We start from the raw sequence: 20,026 nt of genomic DNA on the forward strand, positions 1-20,026 counted from the left end.
AAGGATCCGGTTCATAAAAAGACGCAATCTCTCCATCCGCACACGGATTACTACCGTATTTCACAGCAACTGATATTCCTGTGAACCGCACTGTGGAACGGGAGCACGTACGGTGAATATTCGCACCACAGGGAATGAGAAGTCATCCTTCACTGTGGTTCTAGCTTGCCATGCTAACTTCCACCCATGGTGATATTCAAAAGGAAGACCTTGCCAAAAGAGACCTTTCCAGCCGGCGTCATCATAAAAGCTAACTCGAAGGGATGGATGGATGAAGAAAAGATGAGCGAGTGGTTAAGGGAAGTTTACGCGAAGAGGCCGGGTGGCTTTTTTCACACAGCTCCGAAGGCGAACACACCTTCACTAAGACGGGCAGACAGCGCCGGACGACATACGCCAACATTTGCCAGTGGATCGTAAATGCCTGGGCAGATATTTCGGTCACAACTGTGGTCCGAGCTTTCCGGAAGGCAGGATTCACAGAACAACAGCGACACTGACTCCGATGACTTCGACGAGACGGAACCGGCCATTTTGGATACCACGCTTGCGCAACTTTTCAATTCGGACACCGAAGACGAAGAATTCGAAGGATTTACGAATGAAGAATAACTTCAGAAGGTGAGCGCTATGTTTATTTTGTGTGTTGTGACATTAACGTTCGAGCAACATTATGTTGCTATTGCTCTACACCATTTTGAATTTTACTATGTTTGTGATTGCACATTTGCGTACATTTTGGGACAGAGTTGTTAGAACGCTGGTTTTCAATATATTATTAAAGTTTGACTGAACTATCTGACTGTTTTTTTGACATTCCCTTTAGCGCAGCGTAGGCGCGGCTTATAATCCGGGGCGGTTTATTGGTGGACAAAGTTATGAAATATGTAATTCATTGAAGGTGCGGCTAATAATCCGGTGCGCCTTATAGTGCGGAAAATACGGTAATAACAGAAAGAACCCTTTTGTGTGAATGAGTGTAAATGGGGGAGGGAGGTTTTTTGGGTTGGTGCACTAATTGTAAGTGTATCTTGTGTTTTTTATGTTGATTTGTTGATTTAATAAAAAAATAAAAATAAAAACGATACCGATAATTAAAAAAAACCATACCGATAATTTCCGATATTACATTTTAACGCATTTATCGGCCAATAATATCGGACATCCCTAATTTATATATATATATATATATATATAAATATATATATATGCATGTATAATGTATTAAAGGTTGTTACTAGATTACAGAAATGCTCATAAAAAGATATATTTTAAAGACAGAAAGCTACAGGAATGTACACTTTATCCCATGCTTACATCTCATTGTGCAACGTGTGAAAGTTTTAAGGGGAACTAAATGTGATCTCTGAAAGGAGTACACATTATTTCCAAAGCATGACCCCCACCCAGACATACAATACTAGTACAAAGCTAATAAAGCTAAAAAAATTAAAAAAAAAGATTGTTTTGGGTATTTTCTTTGTAAGTGGGCCAAATCACTTATATTAGAAAATTAGCTCATTGAAATGACTGCTGTCATTTGAATATAATAATAAGACATTTAAAGGGGAACTGCACTTTTTTGGGGAATTCTGCCTATCGTTCACAATCATTATGAAAGTTTAATTTCCCAACTCATATGGAAACAGGGTTTGTACAAACAAAGAAACCTTGTCTCAATGTACAAAAAATGTATTTGCCTGTTGTGTGCATCACATACAAGCCTTTTTGTGCCCGGCAGCACATCCATAGTGGGCGGGCTGATCGATATCTGGTGCTCAAAGTTTGTCAGCACATTCTGCATTGTCGACACTGCCTCCCCCACTCCTTTCTTTTGCTGTACGCCAAGAAGATTAACCGACAAGGGGAAGTCTATTTTGTGTTTTATTAAGAACCATTGTTGCAATCTGGCTTTTAAAGTTAAGGAGTTTTGTGATTTCAAAGTGTGAGTGCACCACATAGCTAGTGACAATGTGGGTGCATGTTGGCAGGACCGCTGCATACAGGAAGAACAGTTCAGCTTGTTGTTGTTTTGGCTTTGTTATTAAATAAAAAGTTCCTCCATCACCCCTCCGTTATATTAATTTGAGATACAGGACTGTATGGCGTTTTATATTGTTTTCATAGTGTCCCAACTTTGACTAAAGTGTGGACTTTTGTTGAGGCTGGAGCCCATTATTGATGTTTACATTGTTTCTTAAGAAGAAATTTGTTTGGATACGCAAACTTTTCTATTTACGAACCCTGTTAATTAATCGACAGTGTGAATTTGACTGTCATTAAACAGAGAGCATTGCTTGGTTGCAAATAGCAAAAGTACTGTTGATTTAGTCTCAGCTAGCTTTGCTGTCTATTGATTGATTGATTGATTGATTGATTGAAACTTGTATTAGTAGATTGCACAGTTCAGTACATATTCTGTACAATTGACCACTAAATGGTAACACCCGAATAAGTTTTTCAACTTGTTTAAGTCGGGGTCCACGTAAATCAATTCATGGTACAAATATATACTATCATCATAATACAGTCATCACACAAGTTAATCATCAGAGTATATATATTGAATAATTTACATTATTTCCAATCCGGGGGGTGGAATGAGGAGGGTTTGGTTGATAACAGCCCTTCCGTCATCAACAATTGCATCATCAGAGAAATGGGCATTGAAACAGTGTAGGTCTGACTTGGTAGGATATGTACAGCGAGCAGAGAACATAGTGAGTTCAGATAGCATAAGAACAAGTATATACATTAGAAATACATTTGATTATTTACATTTGGTTATTTACAATCCGGGGAGGTGGGATGTGGAGGGGGAAGGGTGTTAGTCAAGGGTTGAAGTTGCCTGCAAGTGTTGTTTTAGCGCGGAAAAAAAGAAGACAACATCAGTATCTATGTCAAGTTGAGCTACCTTCCTGCCATGAGCAGCATAATTTTGCTCGCATTGAAGCAGAAGTTCCAGAACACTCAGACATAGATTATCCCATACCTTTTAACATGGTGACAAAATAACAATGAATCAGCCGCCAGTGTCTCCCAATTTTAATTCATGAAAAATATAATTACAGTAAATGCCAAATCCCTCGTGAATATTGTATTTCAATCTTTGGCAGCGCTGCACGACTACTTGCAAAAGTGATGGGCCCATAATAGGGGTGACGACGTTCGTCTGATCACCTTCCATCTTTTTTCTCCCCTTTTAAAGTGTCTGGTTCTTCTCCAGACTGATTTATGAAAGAAAGTCATTTGTGAAACAAGCCATCCGGCATGTCAGGTTCCAATTAAATGTCAAAGTTATTTCATTCCAATGACATATGTAATTGCAGGGAAAACTTTCAACGGACTAGGCAATGTTTTTTTGTCAACATAAGCGAGAATAGATTTGGATATTTTTAATATATTTTCTTTCCCAGAGAATTCAGCATCTTCAGTGTCCCCTTGTGTAACAGCAACAAGGCAATTACCTGGCAACAAAAGGCCACACAACGCAGGACACCGTCCTGGCAGATTACACTTCATTACTGCTGCCGAGTGCAACAATAGACATTGGCATTTCTTAGTCTCCATCTATCTGTCAAGCGTGCTATTAGCCTGTCAAAGCACCATTAGGCCACCCTGGTAAAAAGACACTTTTTCTCTTCAAGTTCCTTCACTGTCATGGTTTCTGTTTGGTTGCCTTCCCTCTAACTCATTCTTCATTTCCATTGATCGTCAAATGTGTCCTGATCTGCTCAATTAACTTATTCAGAACTGGAATTAGAATGAGAATCAGTGTTTTTGGCTAAGTATGTTTAACACACAAGGAATTTGACTTGGTGCTCTCTTCGTTCAATGTAACCAATAAATATTAACAATTAACTATAAACAAGTACTTGAATAACTAATATGTGCAAGACTAAAAAATAGAAGTGCAGTGGTGAATAGAGCAAAGCAAAAAGATGATGACATGAACATGAGTACACAGTGACCAAATAGAGTTATTTTATACTGTTTATCAGATTGATAGCCTGGGGAAAGAAACGGTTCTTATGACGGGTTATTTTGGCGAACAGTGATTTGTAATGTCTGCCGGAGGGGAGGAGTTAACAGTTTGTGACCAGGGTGTGAGAGGTCTACAGTGATGCTACCTGCCCGTTTCCTGACTGAACCTGTACAAGTCCTGGATGGGGGGGAAAGTCAACACCAATGATATGTCCTGATTGTCTGTTGTGTGTCCATCTTTGTTGCAGATACAGACCAGTCTGAAATATGGAGGTATAAAAATGAACGTCCGTTCCTGAGGCAGTTTAAACCTCCCCTTAGGTGCAGTCACTGGTGTAGAGGAAGAAAGACAGTGGGGAGAGAACATACCCCTGAGGACGTCAGTATTGGATGTGATGCTCCCCAGCCTTACCTGCTGCCTCCTGTCAGTTTGGAAGTTAGTGATCAACTGACAGGTGGAAGCCAACACTGTGAGCTGGGTGAGTTTGCGGTGCAGGATATACGGAATGATGGTGTTAAATGGAGAGCTGTAGACCATGAACAGGATCCTAGCGTAGCTCGTTGGGGAACTAAGGTGATGCAGGATGTGGTTCAGTCCCGTATTGACTACAGCTTCCACAGACCTGTTTGCCCGATAGGCAAACTGCAAGGGGTTGTCTGGTCACTTTGGCTCCTCACAGCCATAATAATGCCTCTGACCCCACCCCTAAGCTAGAGGAGCCCACCACCTTAAGGCTCTTTAAAGGGGCCCTATCATGCAAGACCAACTTTTCTTACCACCTGCTGTTGTGCATTTAAGTTAAAGTTAAAGTACCAATGATTGTCACACACACACACTAGGTGTGGTGAAATGTGTCCTCTGCATTTGGCCCATCCCCTTGTTCACCCCCTGGGAGGTGAGGGGAGCAGTGGGCGGTGCCGCGCCCGGGAATCATTTTTGGTGATTTAACCCCCAATTCCAACCCTTGATGCTGAGTGCCAAGCAGGGAGGTAATGGGTCCCATTTTTATAGTCTTTGGTATGACTCGGCCGGGGTGTGAACTCACAACCTACCGATCTCAGGGCGGACACTCTAACCACTAGGCCACTGAGTAGAGTTGGGATCTGCATAAGTCCCGACAGTTTGAAATCAAAACGTAGAGGCATTGCAGTGATATTTATAGAACAATCTTGCTTGTTTTTCTTCTTGTTTTGTGTTAATATTTTTTGAGTGTTTGGAATAACAGCATTAATTGCATTTACATTATTCCTCATGGGGAAAAGTGCTTTGGTTTTTGTACGACTTGGCGTTTGTCCGACCTTTTGGAACTGATTACTAACAAAAACCTAGATACCACAAAAAACAAATGCAAAAATAGTGGCCTACACAGTATGGACTGAAAACCAGACAACATGAGGCTGCTCCAAGGGTAAATACGCAATAGTTTACATCACCATTACCTCTCAACAACAGCTCGTCTTTCACCTCACTGCAACATCACTTTACCATGAAAACCATATAGATTACTCGCCCTTTATTGTGTGAGCACGACAATCGCTCCAAGAAACGGCTGGTCAAAACAACATCCTCGACAGACACAAAATGGCAGAAGCAATAGGATGAAGGTCAATTTTAATGGTCGGCTGGAGCTCCACCACAGGGAGAAAGACACATGCACACACATACACATGCAGGATACAGTAGATTAGAACAGAAGTTGTTCAGGTATTTATCTTGAAGCCTCCTGCAGGCTCGCTGACATTAAAGTATTGACGAACCTGGCCAGCCATTAGACAACCATAAAGGTGAAGGCTGCCGTTCAACATGTCTGTTGATGTGAGAACCCGACTAAAAATAACATGTCAAAAAAATAACAGCTCTCAGGCTCTCACATAAGCACTCAATTTATTTTAATACACATAAAGGCATCTAAACCTGCTTCACTCCTTGCTTGTGTTAACTTAGAGATCAGGCCAGCGCGTCTCTGTGAATCTGAAGATTTACAGACAGGTTTTTAGTGGGGTGTAGCCTTCTGTGACGACAGAAGTGGAGACTCGCTGTGCGACGTTGCGCTCCAAAAAAAAAAGTCTAATTAAGCTAAGACTCAAGGAAAACAACAAGGAGACTTGTCAGCCTGCAAGCTGCAGATGTGAGCCTCAAACAGATATAAAAATAAAATAATATCACTGAGGATTTATAAACATCCAAATGCAAGTAGAGGAGTAGTAGGCATTGTTAAAAAGCAGGAACTGAATAAAGCCTAAAATGTGGCTATTTTTATCATTGGTTTGATCTGAAAATAAACCACACAGGAAAAGAAGACGGTGCCTGTCATAGAATAATCTGTATATCAAATAATAATTAATAGGGATGTCCGATAATGGCTTTTTGCCGATATCCGATATTTCGATATTGTCCAACTCTTTAATTACCGATACCGATATCAACCGATATATGCAGTCGTGGAATTAACACATTATTATGCCTAATTTGGACAACCAGGTATGGTGAAGATAAGGTACTTTTTAAAAATAATAATAAAATAAGATAAATAAATTAAAAACATTTTCTTGAATAAAAAAGAAAGTATAAACAATATAAAAACAGTTACCGTATTTTCCGCACTATAAGGCGCACCTAAAAACCACAATTTTTCTCAAAAGCTGACAGTGCGCCTTATAACCCGGTGCGCTTTATTACGATTCATTTTCATAAAGTTTCGATCTCGCAACTTCGGTAAACAGCCGCCATCTTTTTTCCCGGTAGAACAGGAAGCGCTTCTTCTTCTACGCAAGCAACCGCCAAGGAAAGCACCCGCCCCCATAGAACAGGAAGCGCTTCTTCTTCTACTGTAAGCAACCACCCGCCCCCGGAAGAAGAAGAAAAAACGCGCGGATATCACCGTACGTTTCATTTCCTGTTTACATCTGTAAAGACCACAAAATGGCTCCTACTAAACGACAAGGATCCGGTTCATAAAAAGACGCAATCTCTCCATCCGCACACGGATTACTACCGTATTTCACAGCAACTGATATTCCTGTGAACCGCACTGTGGAACGGGAGCACGTACGGTGAATATTCGCACCACAGGGAATGAGAAGTCATCCTTCACTGTGGTTCTAGCTTGCCATGCTAACTTCCACCCATGGTGATATTCAAAAGGAAGACCTTGCCAAAAGAGACCTTTCCAGCCGGCGTCATCATAAAAGCTAACTCGAAGGGATGGATGGATGAAGAAAAGATGAGCGAGTGGTTAAGGGAAGTTTACGCGAAGAGGCCGGGTGGCTTTTTTCACACAGCTCCGAAGGCGAACACACCTTCACTAAGACGGGCAGACAGCGCCGGACGACATACGCCAACATTTGCCAGTGGATCGTAAATACCTGGGCAGATATTTCGGTCACAACTGTGGTCCGAGCTTTCCGGAAGGCAGGATTCACAGAACTGCTGCACAACAACAGCGACACTGAATCCGATGACTTCGACGAGACGGAGCCGGCCATTTTTGGATCCCACGCTTGCGCAACTTTTCAATTCGGACACCGAAGACGAAGAATTCGCAGGATTTACGAATGAAGAATAACTTCAGAAGGTGAGCGCTATGTTTATTTTGTGTGTTGTGACATTAACGTTCGAGCAACATTATGTTGCTATTGCTCTACACCATTTTGAATTTTACTATGTTTGTGATTGCACATTTGCGTACATTTTGGGACAGAGTTGTTAGAACGCTGGTTTTCAATATATTATTAAAGTTTGACTGAACTATCTGACTGTTTTTTTGACATTCCCTTTAGCGCAGCGTAGGCGCGGCTTATAATCCGGGGCGGCTTATTGGTGGACAAAGTTATGAAATATGTAATTCATTGAAGGTGCGGCTAATAATCCGGTGCGCCTTATAGTGCGGAAAATACGGTACATAGAAATTAGTAATTAATGACAATGAGTAAAATTAACTGTTAAAGGTTAGTACTATTAGTGGACCAGCAGCACGCACAATCATGTGTGCTTACGGACTGTATCCCTTGCAGACTGTATTGAATTGGAGGGTTGCTGGTTACTGGGGTTCAATCCCCACCTTCTACCATCCTCGTCACGTCCGTTGTGTCCTTGGGCAAGACACTTCACCCCTTGCTCCTGATGGCTGCTGGTTAGCGCCTTGCATGGCAGCTCCCGCCATCAGTGTGTGAATGTGTGTGTGAATGGGTGAATGTGGAAATACTGTCAAAGCGCTTTGAGTACCTTGAAGGTAGAAAAGCGCTATACAAGTATAACCCATTTATCATTTATTTATATATATTGATATATAATGTAGGAAGCAGAATATTAATAACAGAAAGAAACAACCCTTTTGTGTGAATGAGTGTGAATGAGGGGGAGGGAGGTTTTTTGGGTTGGTGCACTAATTGTAAGTGTATCTTGTGTTTTTTATGTTGATTCAATAAAAAAAAAAATAAATAAATAAATAAAAAACGATACCGATAATAAAAAAAACGATACTGATAATTTCCGATATTACATTTTAACGCATTTATCGGCCGATAACATCTCTACTGTTTTTCTCCTCCATTTGAAAATCTTGATAGAACACCTTTGGGATGAAGTAAAACGGAGACTGAGAGCCAGGTCTTCTCGACCAACATCATTGTGTGACCTCACTAACGCGCTTTTACAAGAATGGTGGAAAATTCCTATGAACACACTCCGCAACCTTGTGGACAGCCTTCCCAGAAGAGTTGAAGCTGTAATAGCTGCAAAAGGTGGACCGACATCATATTGAACCCTATGGGTTAGGAATGGGATGGCACTTCAAGTTCATGTGTGAGTCAAGGCAGGTGGCCAAATACTTTTCGCAAAATAGTGTGTCACAGTAGCTAACTGAATGAATGAACAGCGGGCACCGGAAATTGATCATCCCGCCCACAATGAGTGGATGAAACGTTCGTAAATGGAGACCAAAATTGTAGACCAAAGTATATTTTTATCCAATCCGTGGTTCGTTAATCGAAACGTTTAAAAAAATGATGGGTTCGTAAATCAAGGTTTGAATTGTTTGAGATATTGCATTCCTACCTGCCTTTCTACAAGCGACCATTGTGCTGCAAACCTTCAATTATTATTCACAGCTGAGCTATGTGGAGTCCCTTTGGCACTGCAGTCAGCCATGCAGTGAGCTGAGAAGCTGATATGCACAGTGTGCAAAAAAACGGAAATATTTCAGACAAATTGTATATAAATAATAAAACAAGAGTTTTCCAGCAAGGGCAAGTGGCAGCATGACTTGCAGGGAGGGAGGTGGTATTTACAAAATACGTTCAGTAAAGCATAATTAAAAGATGACTTGAGGCTAATTATTCCCATCTTCATCATTATCACACCTTGTCAAAGCAGCCACTTACCGGCCTGGTTGGTGGTGATGTCTATGGACACGTGCTGGGACGGATAGGGGCTTTTATTGCTCACGCCGTTGACAGCTTGTATCTCAAAGCTGTAGAGCGTGTGCGCCAAAAGGTTGCTGATGAACACCCTGGTCTCGGTCAGACCCAGCTGACGAGGGACAAATTCCACGTTGTCGTCGCAGTGGGAGCAGGCACGGCGGTCGGCCTGACACTTTTTGCACAGGATGTTGTAAACAACATCGTCCCGGCCGCCCGTTTCCCTGGGAGAATGCCACTCCAGGATCACGGAGGTCTCATTCACGATGGAAATGACATTCCTTGGGCTGGAAGGAACACCTGTAGACACAAGGAATATAAACATTGTGAGATGTGCCAAATCTTCACTTTTGGTGGAATTGTGAAGCTTTGGGGCGGGATCTTGGGGCGGTATAGCTCGGTTGGTAGAGCGGCCGTGCCAGCAACTTGAGGGTTGCAGGTTCGATCCCCGCTTCCGCCATCCTAGTCACTGCCGTTGTGTCCTTGGGCAAGACACTTTACCCACCTGCTCCCAGTGCCACCCACACTGGTTTAACTGTAACTTAGATATTGGGTTTCACTATGTAAAGCGCTTTGAGTCACTTGAGAAAAAGCGCTATATAAATGTAATTCACTTCACTTCACATCTTTATCACTGGAAAACTGGCTTGTGATCATTAAATGCAACAGTGGTGACCTCGAATCAACTGAACACTTGTGGGACCAGCACTTGGTAAGAGAGTAACATCCCAGAACAAGCTAGTCAGGTTACCTCTAGACCTCCACCCCAGATCACACCTCACTCCTACCCACTTCTCCAAAGTGGGCTGGCTCAGGGTGGAGGACAGAGTAAAACAACTTGCACCGAGCCTAGTCTATAAAATCCGCTACACCTCCCTGATACTGAAGTACATGTCAAACTACTTCCAGAACGTAAATGACCGCCATAACCACAACACCAGGGGGAGCTCCACAAACCATGTTAAACCCAGATTCCGATCTAACAAAGGTCTTAACTCATTCTCCTTCTATGCCACATCAATATGGAATGCACTCCCAACATGTGTAAAAGAAAGTGCATCTCTATCTTCCTTTAAAACCGCTCTAAAAGAACACCTACAGGCAACTACAACCCTAGACTAACACCCTCCCCCCACCACATCCCACCTCCCCGGATTGTAATTAATCAAATGTAAATAATCAAATGTATATACTTGTTCTTATGCTTTCTGAGCTCACTATGTTCACTGCTCGCTGTACATATCCTACCAAGTCAGACCTACACTGTTTCAATGTCCATTTCTCAGATGATATAATTGTTGATGACTGAAATATGCTGATAGCAACCCAACCTAACCCTCCCGCCCCAACCCCCTCCACATCCCACCCCCCAGATTGTAAATAATGTAAATAATTCAATGCATATACTCTGATGATTAACTTGTGTGATGACTGTATTATGATGATAGTATATATTTGTACCATGAATTGATTATCGTGGACCGACTTAAACAAGTTGAAAAACTTATTCGGGTGTTACCATTTAGTGGTCAATTGTACGGAATATGTAATGTACTGTGCAATCTACTAATAACCGTTTCAATCAATCAATCAACAGAGTAGCTAACACAACCCTGTTGACTGACTATCAAAGCCTCTTAATTTAGGAGTGGAATGTCACTGTGTGACCAACCTGTTGTTGGTTCTTCAACTGATGTCTCTGACTGTTAAAGAATAAACTGAAATTGCAATTTTTTTCTTCAATGATACTCGTAACAATTACATTTCTAGTCTACTAAAAAACACATAGCAACAACAGATTAAGGCAGGATTTTCCCTTAATCTAACAAACATGGCCCACCGCCACGGCAAAATCAGCTTGAAAATAAGGTTTTTATTAAATTACACAAAATTAAAGTGTCATGATCCGTGGCCGGATCATGTTTTGTTTAGTTATGTTCTGTTATTTTTGGACTCCCTTAGTTCCTGTTTTGTGCACCTCAGGGTTTGTTTTGGTTTCTATGGGGATTAATTGGATTCACCTGCCTCTGGTTAGTGGTCGGCACGCTCACCTGCAGTCGACCACTAATCAGAAAGCTATTTATTCACCTTTCTTGCCACGCTCAGTCTGGCTTCATTGTTTTCTCCATGCAACTGTTACGTTTGGATATTCCTGGTTCTTGCTTCTATGTTTCCTGTGCTAAGTTGTTGCTTTAGCTTCTGCGTGCGATCGGCACGCATCCTTTTTGCTTGTTTTGTGTTTTGCTATGATTTACGATAAATAAATCATTTCCTACCTCACGCTGTCGTCCGGAGTTGTCAGTTTGCATCTGGGAGGAACGACCCACACGTGACATAAAGTAGTACAATCTATTGATAACCTGACTTTTGCCAGACACTTGTAGTTCGCTGAGCTCCAAACAAGGATGTGGGCTTGAAGGCATTGCAAACTCCTTCCAGATAGTAAAACATAATGAACCAATCAGGATCGCCGGGCGGGATTTCATAGACGTGACGTAGCGCCGAAACGACTGTTTGATTCAAACAACAATGGCGGCATGCAGACCTAGCTGCGTCGTGTGCTGACATTGATTCTGCTATTGCAACTGTTTTGTTGAATCTATCGAATATTAATTCTTTAAAGGCCTACTGAAACCCACGACTACCGACCACGCAGTCTGATAGTTTATATATCAATGATGAAATCTTAACATTGCAACACATGCCAATACGGCCGGGTTAGCTTACTAAAGTGCAATTTTAAATTTTGCGAGGAATATCCTGCTGAAAACAACTCGGTATGATGACGCCTGAGCGTGACGTCACGGATTGTAGAGGACATTTTGGGACAGCATGGTGGCCAGCTATTAAGTCGTCTGTTTTCATCGCAAAATTCCACAGTATTCTGGACATCTGTGTTGGTGAATCTTTTGCAATTTGTTCAATGAACAATGGAGACAGCAAAGAAGAAAGCTGTAGGTGGGAAGCGGTGTATTGCGACAGGTGTTGTGCTGGATAATGCACCCCCGCCGTAGAATGCACCCCCTGACTGTTGTGAGGATAACACAGCCGGTGTTTCATTGTTTACATTCCCGGAAGATGACAGTCAAGCTTTACCTTTGGCCTGTGGAGAACTGGGACAACAGAGACTCTTACCAGGAAGACTTTGAGTTGGATGCGCAGACGCGGTACCGTGAGTACGCATGCAGCTGCGGCTTCCAAACATTTGATCGCTTGCCCATACGTGCGTGCCGCTATGTGCATGTCACGTACGTAACTTTGGGGACTTTGGGGAAATATATGTGCTGTATGAACTTTGGGGAGGTGAACGGTACTTTGGGCTGTGGGATTGAGTGTGTTGTGCAGGTGTTTGAGTTGTATTGGCGGGTTATATGGACGGGAGGGGGGAGGTGTTTGTTATGCGGGATTTATTTGTGGCATATTAAATATAAGCCTGGTTGTGTTGTGGCTAATAGAGTATATATATGTCTTGTGTTTATTTACTGTTTTAGTCATTCCCAGCTGAATATCAGGTCCCACCCGCCTCTCACAGCATCTTCCCTATCTGAATCGCTCCCACTGCCCTCTAGTCTTCACTCTCACTTTCCTCATCCACGAATCTTTCATTCTCGCTCAAATTAATGGGGAAATTGTCGCTTTCTCGGTTCCGAATCGGTCTCGCTGCTGGTGGCCATGATTGTAAACAATGTGCGGATGTGAGGAGCTCCACAACCTGTGACGTCATGCGCATATCGTCTGCTACTTCCGGTACAGGCAAGGCTTTTTTATCAGCGACCAAAAGTTGCGAACTTTATCGTCGATGTTCTCTACTAAATCCTTTCAGCAAAAATATGGCAATATCGCGAAATGATCAAGTATGACACAAAGAATGGACCTGCTATCCCCGTTTAAATAAGAACATCGCATTTCAGTAGGCCTTTAAAAGATGAACAGAGAACGGTTTTGAAGGCATTTATTGGTGGCAAGGATGTTTTGGCTCTTCTTCCGACCGGGTTTGGATTGCCCAGCGTCGCTCTCATCAGCGTCATGGCTTGATTTCGATGAGAGTGGTTGAAGTAGCACGTCATTCAAGATAACGGACAAGTGGTTTATCCAATCACATACAATGATTTTTTTTTACAAGGCCTCGCCTTCTGAAATACATCTCCTATTGAGAACTCCCAGATCAATGTGTGGAGCTCAGCGAACTACAAGGATCTGGTGAGAGTCAGGTTAATCTACTGTAGCCTCCAGAAGAAGTCACACACAGTTTGATGCTATTTTTAACCTTTATTGCCAATCTTATAATAACAACTGGCCCACTTCCAACAGGTTTTACCTCCCGTGCACACACTTCCCCAGACACACAACTACACTTACTCATTTTCCGCCAATCCGTTTTCAGGCACGGACGGTGTGTTTGCGATCATGGGAACAATAAACAACTAATCAAAACCACATGAACATTAAACAATACCACTAGCAGGTCGTTACAGTATGAGTGGATATATATTGCCTATTATTACCGCACTATTGACAAGTGATGCACTGAAAATTAGGCCGACAAAAAAAAAAAAGTTTGATCACCAAAAAAAGCGCTGCCGAAACTGGACTTTGAAGTAAACAAAACGCACAACATTGTCTGGAGCGTGGTCAACATGTTAATGTTAATATATATAATACCCGCGGACAGCGATCTACAAAATGTGCAAAAATTAAAAAGACAGTGGCGGATTTGGAGCTGTGGCCGCAAGGTAGTTGGTGCTTGTCGTGGCGGTAATCCTAGAACCCGTTGGTGGACACCGGCGGTGAGGGATGCCGTCAAGCTGAAGAAGGAGTCCTATCGGGTTCTTTTGGCTCATAGGACTCCTGAGGCAGCGGACAGGTACCGACAGGCCAAGCGGTGTGCGGCTTCAGCGGTCGCAGAGGCAAAAACTCGGACATGGGAGGAGTTCGGGGAAGCCATGAAAAACGACTTCCGGACGGCTTCGAAGCAATTCTGGACCACCATCCGCCGCCTCAGGAAGGGGAAGCAGTGCACTATCAACACCGTGTATGGCGGGGATGGTGTTCTGCTGACCTCGACTGCGGATGTTGTGGATCGGTGGAGGGAATACTTCGAAGACCTCCTCAATCCCACCAACACGTCTTCTTATGAGGAAGCAGTGCCTGGGGAGTCTGTGGTGGGCTCTCCTATTTCTGGGGCTGAGGTTGCTGAGGTAGTTAAAAAGCTCCTCGGTGGCAAGGCCCCAGGGGTAGATGAGATCCGCCCAGAGTTCCTTAAGGCTCTGGATGCTGTGGGGCTGTCTTGGTTGACAAGACTCTGCAGCATCGCGTGGACATCGGGGGCGGTACCTCTGGATTGGCAGACCGGGGTGGTGGTTCCTCTCTTTAAGAAGGGGAACCTGAGGGTGTGCTCTAACTATCGTGGGATCACACTCCTCAGCCTTCCCGGTAAGGTCTATTCAGGTGTACTGGAGAGGAGGCTACGCCGGATAGTCGAACCTCGGATTCAGGAGGAACAGTGTGGTTTTCGTCCTGGTCGTGGAACTGTGGACCAGCTCTATACTCTCGGCAGGGTCCTTGAGGGTGCATGGGAGTTTGCCCAACCAGTCTACATGTGTTTTGTGGACTTGGAGAAGGCATTCGACCGTGTCCCTCAGGAAGTCCTGTGGGGAGTCCTCAGAGAGTATGGGGTATCGGACTGTCTGATTGTGGCAGTTTGCTCCCTGTATGCTCAGTGCCAGAGCTTGGTCCGCATTGCCGGCAGTAAGTCGGACACGTTTCCAGTGAGGGTTGGACTCCGCCAAGGCTGCCCTTTGTCACCGATTCTGTTCATAACTTTTATGGACAGAATTTCTAGGCGCAGTCAAGGCGTTGAGGGGATCTGGTTTGGTGGCTGCAGGATTAGGTCTCTGCTTTTTGCAGATGATGTGGTCCTGATGGCTTCATCTGGCCAGGATCTTCAGCTCTCATTGGATCGGTTCGCAGCCGAGTGTGAAGCGACTGGGATGAGAATCAGCACCTCCAAGTCCGAGTCCATGGTTCTCGCCCGGAAAAGGGTGGAGTGCCATCTCCGGGTTGGGGAGGAGATCTTGCCCCAAGTGGAGGAGTTCAAGTACCTCGGAGTCTTGTTCACGAGTGAGGGAAGAGTGGATCGTGAGATTGACAGGCGGATCGGTGCGGCATCTTCAGTAATGCGGACGCTGTATCGATCCGTTGTGGTGAAGAAGGAGCTGAGCCGGAAGGCAAAGCTCTCAATTTACCGGTCGATCTACGTTCCCATCCTCACCTATGGTCATGAGCTTTGGGTTATGACCGAAAGGACAAGATCACGGGTACAAGCGGCCGAAATGAGTTTCCTCCACCGGGTGGCGGGGCTCTCCCTTAGAGATAGGGTGAGAAGCTCTGCCATCCGGGGGGAGCTCAAAGTAAAGCCGCTGCTCCTCCACATCGAGAGGAGCCAGATGAGGTGGTTCGGGCATCTGGTCAGGATGCCACCCGAACGCCTCCCTAGGGAGGTGTTTAGGGCACGTCCGACCGGTAGGAGGCCGCGGGGAAGACCCAGGACACGTTGGGAAGACTATGTCTCCCGGCTGGCCTGGGAACGCCTCGGGGTCCCACAGGAAGAGCTGGACGAAGTGGCTGGGGAGAGGGAAGTCTGGGCTTCCCTGCTTAGGCTGCTGCCCCCGCGACCCGACCTCGGATAAGCGGAAGAAGATGGATGGATGAATGGTGGCGGATTTTAGGGAGAGAAAGTCCAACTGGAGCAGCAGCGCCAAGCAAGTGTGACATCATGCTCGCTGGAGCTCGCTTATTGTCGCAGACATCGAGGGACAGAAGTAGAGTCTCCAAACACGAGTACATTCTATAATAACACCAGAAAAAGATGATACATTTGTTTGCTAGTCGTTTTTAATGAAAAAAAAAAAAACAAGTACATTGTACAATAAGAAGAAACAATTAAAAATAGAGCAAAACGAAATTATATAAAAAATATGACCCCGTAAGGGACAAGCGGTAGAAACATTAATGGATGGATGTTAATACTAGTTATAAATAACACATATTTTATTTTAAATGTATGTATACATTTTTGAGTCTTTTTAAAGAAAATCTTATAGGAAATTATGCAACTATATGTTGTTGTAATGGTGACGACGCCCCTACCACACCCCTAACCATTCCCCCACTACCGCAGTTATTTTGGCAATCTAGAGGAAACCCTGTAGACCAGGGGTGTCAAAACTCAAATACAGAGTGGGCCAACATGTAAAACTGAACAAAGCCGCGGGCCAAGGTTGAACAAATTAACCTTTTAATAGGGACCCAAACAAGTTTTGCATTGAATATTGAACAAGCAAGGCTTATATAACTTTATAGTGACATGCAAAATCGAGTTTCAAATAATAATAATAATAATTAAAAAATATCAATGGCATATCAAATACAATTGAAATACAAATTGAATGCCTCTTTTCTATTTGCAGCCTTCTGAGGTAAATATCAACATTAACTTTTTCCACAGGCTAATAAATTTGAAAATAAAATAACAATGAATAAACCAACCATTCAGGACTTTAAACTGCTCAGTTTGCAACACACTGATCTAATCTGATGTGCCCAAGCCAGATACCTGCCATCTTTTCTTGGATGCTAGTTCATTAATGTCAGGGCTCAGGCTTTGAGCTGAGGCAACCTTCATTATTGAACGAAGGTGTTCATCAGTCATTATATCTCCCGGACCGCAGTCTTGGGGGCGTGCCTTAAAGGCACTGTCTTTAACGTCCTCTACGAGCTGTCGTCACGTCCGCTTTTCATCCATTCTAACAACGTGCCGGCCCAGTCACAAGATATGTGCGGCTTCTGTACGCACACACACGTGAATGCAACGCATACTTGATCAACAGCCTTACATGTTACACTGAGGGTGGCCGTATGAACAACTTTAACACTGTTACAAATATGCGCCACACTGTGAATCCACACCAAACAAGAATGACAAACACATTTCGGGAGAACAGCCGCACCGTAACACAACATAAACACAACAGAACAAATACCGAGAACCCTTTGCAGTACTAACTCTTCCGGGACTTTCTCAAATGTAAACCAACCAATCATCATGGACTTTCTCATACGTAAACCAACCAATCATCATGGACTTTCTCATATGTAAACTAACCAATCTTCATGGACTTTCTCATATGTAAACCAACCAATCATTATGGACTTTCTCATATGTAAACCAGCCAATCATAACAAACTTTCTCATACGTAAACCAACCAATCTTCATGGACTTTCTCATATGTAAACCAACCAATCCTCATGGACTTTCTCATATGTAAACCAACCAATCATCATGGACTTTCTCATACGTAAACCAACCAATCATCATGGACTTTCTCATAAATAAACCAACCAATCATCATGGACTTTCTACTACTACTGGAATCGCTATTGTAGTTACGCTTTGTAGCTTAACACTAAATGTATCCAAACATTTAATAAAGTCAAATACAAATAGGGCAACAACAGAAGTATCCCAGTTTGTAAAGTAAATTGGTACCTCAATTACATCAACAATATTAGCCTCCATGGCTGGACAGGACAGTTTAAAATATATCTTTTTTTAATTTTTTTTAACTCGATTTTTTTAGACACTGACAGGCCATAGCTTGGGTACCGCTGCTCTAAGAAAAATACCAGGCTGTAGAGGAAGATGTCTATTCTGTGCAATCGCCGGTTATTGGTCCGATTTTTGTTGTTGGCAAAGCAACTTATCGTTCTCCTTTCTTCCCCTCAACACAATTGGCATGCTAATTTATTCCCCTCACACCCAGAGGGATCATACAGCGAAACGTTTGTCTATCAAACATTGGTTATTTAGCAAAATGCAGTGTTGCATGGAGTATTCTTATCCAAGTGGCTCTGGAGATTCACGCTTGCATTCACTCCCCGGGAGCATGCAGCTGGAGCAGAGCTTCCAAAATGATATTCATGGAGAAATCATGAAACGATAAAACTGCTGTTTTGCTTGAGCGGCGCATTCAGTTTTGGGACTTTGAGTAAAAAAATAGCACTTGTTAGCCAGCCATCGCCCAATTGGAGTGGAGTTCGTTAAGTGTTGGTAGATTATGAGCTGCATGAGGAACTCCTTCCAGTGCTTAGTGATAGCTTGGCGAGCACACAGTGCCAAACATGCTCAGGTTTGGCTATGACTGCCCTGCAGATCCCATTTAGAAGTAATTTAAACCCCTTAATGCTTGACCTTTTTATAAAATGAAGCAGAACTAACTTAATCCTCACACAACTGGGTATAGGTCTTCAAAACGTGCTCTGCTGTCAAACATACTAATGGTCTTCACTTTCTTCTGACAAAATGTATATGTAGTCCTTAGTAATAAACTAGCAGTGAGGTAAATTGGTTAATATAACAAGAAAAAACCTAAGGGGCAATTCATAATAGGCTTAGACATGCCTGGTAATAAAATGTGCTTCATTTAACTACTGTGAGTGCAGTATACATCCTAGCCCCAGCCCAGTAGGAAAGGTTGGGCATAATAGACATAGCGACTTTAGTGGGTTTCACAGCAATAAATATTATATCTTGTACTTATTATTGATATAAATTACTTTGCAAAAAAACAGAATAACTCAAAGTAATCCATAAAGTCAACACCCAATGTAAGCTTGCCTACACACATTGGCAACATAAGTCTTGTATAATTAGCACAATCACCTTTGATGGTTATTGATGAATGTCGCCTGGCACAAAAGAAATGAACAGTAGGACTCAATGTAATCCACAAGTCAGAACCCAAGGTGAGATTGACCAACAACTGTCAAACCCTCCCGAGATATAAACCCTCCACACACACACACACACACACACACACTGGTAGGCGAGCAGGACAATTGTCCCTAACGCGGCCCACATGTCCAAAAAATACCCCCAGGTTTGAGTACCACAAGTCCCGCAGCCGGCCACGCGAGTCCAGGGGGTACACAACATGTCCAAAACGCACCCAGCAAAGTCTCACTGGAAGTGGGGGAGAAAAGTTGGAAAAGTTGGCAAAAGTCCACAAAATGATCAAAAATGACACGCAGGTTTGAGTACCACAAGTCCCGCAGCTGGCCACCCGAGTCCTGGGATGCCCAACATGTCCAAAACGCACCCAGCATAGTCACACTGGAAGTGGGGGAGAAAAGTTGGAAAAGTAGGCAAAAGTCCTGAAAATGATCAAAAACCCCACCCAAATCCCCTTAAGGGACTTTGTAAACAGAGCGACATCCCCAATAAGTACGCATTGCCAGAACACACACACACACACACACACACACACACACACACACACAAACTAAATAAATAATTTTCGTTCAATAATGTAAAAACCTTACAAACTGATGTTTGGCTTCAAGTATTTTTTCTGGGTGACGGTTTATGAGGTGGCGACTTGGCCAGGGTGCCCGAGCGCAGCTCGTCAGGCTCCAACCCCACGCGACATAAAGTGACACAAGTGGTGGAAAATGGATGGTTTGATCGAGGATTCATCGAGAAGTTTTTCAGTTTACTCCTATTTCCCGCAACATAGTTTTTTTTGGTGATTTTCGTCCCTGCTGTTCTACGTGACCGGTTAACTG

At 43.3% G+C, this 20,026-nt stretch overlaps 1 protein-coding gene across 3 annotated transcripts in view; it reads right to left on the reverse strand.

Moving 5' to 3' along the window:
• The window catches only part of ephb1 (EPH receptor B1), a 627,438-nt gene that overhangs the window by 210,438 nt on the left and 396,974 nt on the right, over positions 1–20,026 (reverse strand). For all 3 annotated transcript variants that reach the window (XR_009817359.2, XR_009817358.2, XM_061979662.2), the window contains exon 5: positions 9,367–9,702. Coding sequence is in view for 1 of the 3 variants with exons in the window: in XM_061979662.2 (XP_061835646.2) it covers positions 9,367–9,702 (336 nt within the window). In the remaining 2 variants the exon portion in view is untranslated. The remainder of the gene's footprint in view (positions 1–9,366; positions 9,703–20,026) is intronic.

The sequence above is a fragment of the Nerophis lumbriciformis genome, linkage group LG19 (assembly GCF_033978685.3).
Source record: "Nerophis lumbriciformis linkage group LG19, RoL_Nlum_v2.1, whole genome shotgun sequence".
NCBI lineage: Eukaryota > Metazoa > Chordata > Actinopteri > Syngnathiformes > Syngnathidae > Nerophis > Nerophis lumbriciformis.